General features: G+C 36.6%; 1 protein-coding gene across 1 annotated transcript; it reads right to left on the bottom strand.

Moving 5' to 3' along the window:
- Positions 1 to 848: 848 nt before the first annotated feature.
- Positions 849 to 1,809, bottom strand: LOC141481030 (uncharacterized). Its single transcript, XM_074171944.1, has 2 exons — positions 1,572 to 1,809; positions 849 to 1,514 (listed from the first exon to the last, which is right to left on the bottom strand). Exons 1-2 carry the CDS (start codon positions 1,749 to 1,751, stop codon positions 867 to 869), a joined length of 828 nt encoding a protein of 275 aa, XP_074028045.1. The 5' UTR covers positions 1,752 to 1,809; the 3' UTR covers positions 849 to 866.
- Between the last annotated feature and the right edge of the window lie 6,052 nt (positions 1,810 to 7,861).

Below are 7,861 nucleotides of genomic sequence, written 5' to 3' on the forward strand. Positions count from 1 at the left end.
AAAAGCTCACCAACACAAATACTTATAAATTCATTATCCTTTTTCCAAGTGAGCATCGTTTATAGATATCTGAACTTGCCAATATTTTGAAATGAAGTTGGGGTCATATCAACTGAAAACTTAACTGAAATAGGATGGTTTTCCATTAGGAGTGGACATGACAGTCATTTGTTGAAGTGTGTTGTCCAATTTTTCCATTAAACACATAAAACATCTGGGCGGTGGGCAGCAGAGCAGTTACTATTTTTCATTTTTCTTTCCTGTGGAACACAATAACATACTCGTTATATATATTCTTTCACATCAAATTTCAGAGGTTGTTAGCCAGCCACTGAAGAAATGTTTTTCCCATATTTCAATCACGCTATCACATACTAAAATGATCAGAGTCACGCAATGGAATAATCAGTGTTATATTTCTTACTTAGTATATTCATATTTCTATAAATAAAATATTATCCGTTTGAAAAGGGTAAATAAAAGTAAAGATATTCGATAGGACAATTCATTTCTTGATGTATGAGTCGACCACTTATACTATGATAATATTTTTGAACTGGTCAATCACGTCACCCTTTTTGTAAGTTCAATATCAATAAGAAGGTTTGAACAGCATATGTCCATTTTTCAATGATAGTTTACTATACCCATCTCAATGTTTTGAATACAATCATATATAATTTGGTTATTGGAAAACTATTCAGATGAATAAGATATTTATTTCTGACCGGGATATTATAAGCTTATATCGTCATAGTTACGCTATCAATAAAGAGGGTCATAACTCCCTTGGGACATTATAGATTTTATAATTCCCTCTACCTTTCACAAGTAAAAATAAATAGAAATGAAAACTGAACCATATTTTATTTATTCACGTCATTACAAATAATAAATGTACAATTTTGAAATGTTCCCTGAAAATTACTTCCGCCACTGGAAACAATTTCTTCTTTTGTATGGCTGGAGCTTCTGTTCACTACAGTCGAGGTACCTGCCTCTTCTGATGACAAAGTAGACAACATACGCGCCGTTTTATTTCTCAATTCGATGCTATCCTCCAAATACCCCTCCGCCACCATGGAACTTTTCCAACCTCCGTGTCTTTTTAAGTTAGTCATAGTTGCTCCTGCATTGGCTAGAGCAGTAGCAGAAGTGCGACGAAGGCAATGTCCCGTATAGGAAGATGAGTTTGGCAATCCTAAATACATTGCGATTTTGCTGGGGATTTTACCAAACATGTTTTTTCCAATTGGCTGAGATGTACATTTATTTTGTCGGAAGCTCAAAAAAAATCGTTCAATACCTTTAAGACGCAAAGACATATAAAGTCTTAATAAAGGCAAAGCGGAAAACTCTTTTTCATCCACAACTGTCAATTTCTTCGATACACCAGTTTTACTTTCCGGTACGTTCACTACCATAACGGAATCCCGGTCCTCTATATCCGATATCTTCATATTCAAAAGTTCCTGACTTCTGCATCCTCCAAAATAACCCATAATCAAAACAACCTATAACAAAAAAAAGGAAATGAATACACACAAAAAGGAAAATAAGAAAAAAATTACCTTATGCAATAAATGAATATCATTAGGAGCGTCCTTTAGGAATCTGATAACATCTTTAAGAGATAAAACAGCAGACTTTTTCGGCTTATAACTCTTACTCTTCCGTTTCAAAAAAGCCTGTAGTTCATTGAACTTGGAGATATCTCGTTTCTCATGTATAGTCACCATCGATTTTAGCATTGACCATTTAGTCCATAAAGAATTTGGACTATACGTTTCTGACTGAAACGAATAAACACAATTACTACCAAATCTACCGGAAAACATAGAATATTCCTTACTAGTTCTTGAAAATATGCTAGAAATACAGTTTCAGTGACATCTTTTGGCATAACATTTTTCCGTGTCAGCCAGTCCAAATATATCTTGTATTCTTTTTGGTATACGGCTTCACTTTTCGATGGAATTAATGATTCTCTTGCTTGTTCAGCTTTTTTCAAAATATCCTCCATTATATTTGGGGTAGAAAACACGTTTTCACTGCAAACACAGCTTGATAGCAAAGTTCTGTTTATAAACAAGTAACATAGCAACAACCGGTACCTGATTCAAATATACCGGGAAGGTAATGAATTGGTACATTTTTCCGTTTCAAGAATGAACAAAATTTTATTGAAATCGGTCCGAAATAAAATTATCTATGTACCACGGGAATTAATGAGCCTTGATAACCTCAGGCAATTGCTGTCCCTCGGGCCAGAGGCCCTCGGGACGCAAACTTTGCCATCGGTAATTAAGGCCCTCCTAATTCCCTTTATACATGAATAACTATTAATCCTCATGTAATTAAATACGCTAGTTACCTTGAGCACACAATGCACATAATAATTGCAATTTAGCACTATCTCAAAATCCAAACTATCACGCGACAAAATAAATTCAAGCGGCCTCGCAAACGGATGCCACATGCGTAATGAAAAATTGCAATTTAGGTATAATAGTGTTACTTTTTTCCCTGTGGGTTGACCAATAATTGACTACACTGAACAATAATCCCACCTAACTCCATCTCACTTTGAATACAACAAACACTTCAACTATTATTCGAATGTCTATTACCTCACTAGGTCGCTTCGCGTACCACACTGTAACTTCCACTTGACTGTGTCGATGAACGAGTGGATGGCGCTTATATGTGGCAATCGAAGGCTCCAGAATATTCGTCGAAATTCCATCGAACTTGGTAGCATTATTCTCGAAGCAACGTCATGCCTGGAACGGCGGCGAACATTGAACATTTGCGAGATCTTAGCTACGTCATAATTAATTTATGGCTACCAGTGGCGGCAGGTGTTATTTTCTTTAGGGCGTGATATACAACACTAGGTATAATAGGAAATGAAAAGTCTGATCTATTGGCTTGAGAAGCCACTATCAGTCCTCTAAACAGTACAGAAAACTATGTTATCCATACAGACTCATAACACAATTACGAGAATATCCATACTGAATAATGGTAAGATCGATAGAATGGGCCTTGCAGTAAAATTTCCGAAGTAAAAACAAGTGGTCTTCTATGAATACATATCCCGACAAGTAGGAAAAATCTAGGTCATATTACCTCGCCTGAGAATAGGCCACACTCGCCTCACCCATCGGTACCTCATTACCGGCGCCATCAGCCTTATGTATGGAGTGTGCGACTCTCCTGTAACTGTTGACAATATCTTAACGAATTGTATGCTATATTCCAACGAAAGCCTAACTCATGATATCCCGTCTTCAATCAACAACGCATTAGGACCTGAGTGTAATATTGAAAATAGTGAATTGTTACACAATGTCAACTTGTTAAAACGTATATATAATACCACTGTTTTACGCGGTGAATCATTTTTGTTCTGTTGTCTTCAGATAGATATGTACTTACCGATTTTGAAATTGACATCCATAGTTAACACACTTTTGTTGGAATTAATTTTACCAAAGTGATTATCAATAGTTGCATGCCGATGCGACAGTGACAGAAAAAAATGTAAGCATATATGATCTGTCGTCTTTGCGAAGATAAGGCGGTTCCGCAAGTCAGAAATAATTTAGGGACCGGAAGTCACTAACATTCCTCTTTTCAAGCTACCGAAATTGATAAATGAGACAACAGGTCAGTATAGTTCATGTATTACAAATACAACTTGAGTATTAATGAACGAAGCACTAACACCTCTTACTGATGACACCTGAGATGAAAGCGAAACATCGACTTTCAAAAAAAAGTTGGTGAATAGGTATTGAAAATGCCTCTATCCTGACTTCCTTCCTGACTCCCTATCAAAGTAACACCCACTAACTGGGATTTTTGACAGCAGTTCCCTGAAAACTATGTTAATAATGGTTATTTTTGGAACAAGACATTGTGTCAATCGTCAATTCGAAGTTGAACCTGAAAGTGTCGTATAATGTGGCCATACATTTGTTTTATGGATGGAACACAAGCACTACAGGAAAATCTTCGAATTGCTCTCAGAGCGGTCACTGTGCGAAAGTATTGATTCACATTGGATTTGAATCGCTGGAATTAAATCCATTTGGAAAAACGTTCTTAATAAGTTTATTCCACTTTAACGCAGTTGTCCAAATGAAAGAGTTCCTAAACAGTGAAGTTGGAGGTTTACTGAGTTGAACCTCAAAACGATGAGCCGCTCATATTCAAAATGAGTAATACGGTTTATTGTATGACTTTCACAATAAAGGGTTTTACAAAAACCGCGACACGTGTTTCGCGTCTAAATTATAACTCAATACACATTATATTCACATTTGAAAATTGCGTTTCTTTCAAATTTCCATCAAAAAGTTCAGAAATTTCACTAGTTTTTCTGTAAAATTCGTTCTTATTGTTCATCAACGTAGGAGAGGCAAGTTTTGGATAAGATAATTATATCGGCTTCTGTAGAAGCTTGCACATTATTTTTGTTCAAATGTGGGTATCTTTGCTGGTGCACCGTCATCATAAAAATTCTCAATGTTCTATGCGAAATATGAGTCACTATGCTCTTTATTTGGGCACATTCGCAAAATCTTGAAATTTTTTTTTGCACAAAATTTTTGTGAGTAGAGATCAAAATACATATCCAAGCCAGAGTGGCGCAATTGAAAACGTTCGAAATTCCTGCATTTTTGAATTTTCAATTGCATGTTCTAAAACAGTGAACTTTAAGGTGTACTGAGTTAAATCTCAAAACGATGAGCATTCACAGTCCGTCGCCTAATTCTGATATGTACCGCTCTCGGTGGAATCAAATGTGCCAAGTCACTTAAACACTTCATATGAAAGTATCTACTGAACGGAGAAAATCTCCAACCTTCCTTTGATGTTCCAGATTATCAAGGTTGCAAGTGATGTTCGCGCCTCCAATCAAGCGGATGGTTTTTTTCTGGATGGAATCCAGTAGCTGATTTGAGCTTTATAAAGCATCAAAAGTTGCTGAGATGTGTACAATTTTCTGGTTGGGAATAATGTTTTAAGCTATTGAGGAGCAGCCTTTGCAATTCTAGCGACATGATTGTGCCAAGACATATTGCTGTCCATTTCAACCCCCAACAAACGCATTGAAGCAGAAAGCGGAATTGTCTGACTTGACATTATTATATCTGTTCGGAAACATTCATCTTTTTAGAGAAAACCGATGCCTGGGTCTTCGTGGCATTGAAATGGAGTTGGTTAATTTCACCCTGCATCCTGCTGCAACCGCAGCCGATATCCAGGAATCCAAATGTCATGACGAGACAAGTGTACTCTCGTCAGCAAAGCAATATATTGAGTCCTTAGTTTTTTCCAATAAGTCGTTGATATACAATGAAACTAGGGGTTGGAGATAATACGGATCACTGGAAAATACCAGCGTTGTTGGTGAAAGTTTTCGAGAGATATCCATCGACAGCCACTAGCAGGGAACGTTCTTCCAGAAAAATGACGAGTTAAGGCCGAGACACACCTGTCATACACCCCTCAGATCCGACTCCCATCATACAGTTGGACGAGTGTCTGAGACGGAAATGGTACTAGTCCGAATAGAGTAGTTCACATCGTTCCGATACGTAGCCAACCCCGCTCCCACCCGACTCCGATCCTGCATTCGATCATGACCCGATAGTGCAGCCTATTTGTTCTCCAGCTGCGGAACGGGTATCACTTGGAGTTTGTATGATATTTGAGTTTTTTGTTACCTTCAAATTAAATTTGAAAAATGTCATTAAAACCAGAGGAGCTTATTGAACAAGTCAGAAAATATCCAGTTCTATATGACCAGACTGAAGAGCTGACCGCTGTCCTTTATGAGAGCTCTCTCATTTTCCTCATCTTCTTCTTACAAACAGTGTGCCTTAATGGCTAAATCGCAGTTGCTAAAATTCTTGAAAATTTTGCTTAGAGGACTTTCCTAGATATTGTTTATATCGACACTGGCGAAAGTGGCAAGTGTATCAAGCCGGAATGGTGAATCGGAAAGAAGTCGGAAGCATGTATGACAAGTGTAATTAACCACTGGCGATCTTGCACCGATCCGTTTTTGAAGCAAAATCAAACCGGAGTCGGATCGGAGAGATGTATGAATAAGTGTATCCCGGCCTTTATAGTCAAAAATGATCCGACAAGCCATATTATCGAACTTTGGCCAGCAAACCCTCATGCCACATACGGTCAAAGGCATTGGAAATATCAAGCGCAAGAGCTCTCGATTGCGTTATGCCAAATATGGATGACATACGATAGAAGGTCGTCTGTTGATCTTCGTTTCCGAAAGCCATATTGATGATCGTACCATATCTGACGATATGGTGGTTTACCGCTTTCTTCATGATTTTTGAAACCACTAATAACAAAGCGACTAGTTTTCTTGCCTTTTTAGGAATAGGCAGACCGTGAGCGATCTCTCAACAAGAAAGAAAAATCTCTTTCTTGTAAGACAGGTTGAAAATTCTACAAAATACTGGTGCGAGTTCATTTTCGCACTTTGTAAGTACCATGACAGGCAATTGATTTAGTTATAAAATGAATATTGCAGTTGATTGCTTCTTTACAAAAAAATACTTTTGAGTTCTGATGAAGGAGAAATTGAAGAATTTCATCAACTGATGGAACCCTTTTTTTCTTTTCTTTACTACATTCTCTTATCATCCACATTCATAATTTTTCGAGTGAGAGAAAAAAAACTTGGGTTCATTGGCCCACGATTAATTTAAATATCTGAAGACAACGAATAAGTTGAATTTGATGAACAGAAACAAGTTCTCGTCCGGCTTTGCGGCTCGAATCACCGGTTCACACAGCGGTCGATTGAGTGAGAGTAAAATATACCATATTATTACAATTACAAAACAGGTTGGTTCAGAAGATGTATTGGGGTTTTCTTGAATGAATATAAAAGTAACTATGGTACCTTTCAACAATCAGCTGTTCAAATATTCCAAATTCAAACTCGCCAACTGATAATTGTCATTCTCACCACAACAAAATCATTTTATGGTATTTTGACGTTTGATTTACCAGTTTTCAAGAAACTGTTCTATATCAAACCACAATTGGATAAATGACCAGTTCTGGCAAAATAGGGTAATCCAGAAAGCACTATTCAATAGAATATCATTTCTAGAATAACAGTTGATATGTTAATATGTCGATTGATGCCATTTTCTGAAAACAAGTTCAATAATTCTGATTGAATAACTTCCTGTTGGTCGTTCAAAAAAAATTGAATAGTTGCATTTATTGATTTCTTGAGATTCTGGCAGGTATTTTTTTTGCCTTTTATTTTCTGTTTGTGAGTACAAAGAAAACCTGCTAGAATCTCTGAAAATCAATAAACGCAAATATTGAATTTTTTCATACTACCAACCGAAAGTTATTCATTCACCGATATTGAATTTGTTTTCATAAAATGTCATTAATTAACATATTTGAGTACATATCAAGTGTTTTCCTAGAAATAATATTGTGATGATTTGTGCTTTCAGAATATACTTGTTTTGACATAATCGGAACATATATCTAACTGAGTTTTGACATAAAGTGCCAAAATTGTACCTGTTTCCAGGAAGTCATATTGTATTGTACTCAACATTTTATTCAAAACTTGCCTATTTCACCAGATTTGATCATTTATCTAATGAGTTTTGTAGAATAGTTGTATAATAGTTACTGATGAAGTTATCGTGTAGTGAAACGCGTTTTGATTCAAATTCATTGTGGAATTCTCAGCATTGCACCCGGCTTCGTACGGGTGCAATGCTTATATAAATTCACCTAGAGGAAATTTATGGGAATGGGGGCGGCGGGTACTTCAATTGAAATA

Source organism: Leptinotarsa decemlineata, unplaced genomic scaffold, assembly GCF_025532065.1.
Source record: "Leptinotarsa decemlineata unplaced genomic scaffold, Ldec_3_MD MMD2_tig00000035_RagTag_RagTag, whole genome shotgun sequence".
Classification (NCBI taxonomy): Eukaryota; Metazoa; Arthropoda; class Insecta; order Coleoptera; family Chrysomelidae; genus Leptinotarsa; species Leptinotarsa decemlineata.

Excerpts from the sequence above, each read along its gene's own strand:
- LOC141481030 (XM_074171944.1), bottom strand. The coding sequence starts at position 1,751 with ATGCTAAAATCGATGGTGACTATACATGAGAAACGAGATATCTCCAAG. Across the intron at positions 1,515-1,571 it reads ATATTCATTTATTGCATAAG|GTTGTTTTGATTATGGGTTA; the intron begins GTAATTTTTTTC and ends TTTTTGTTATAG.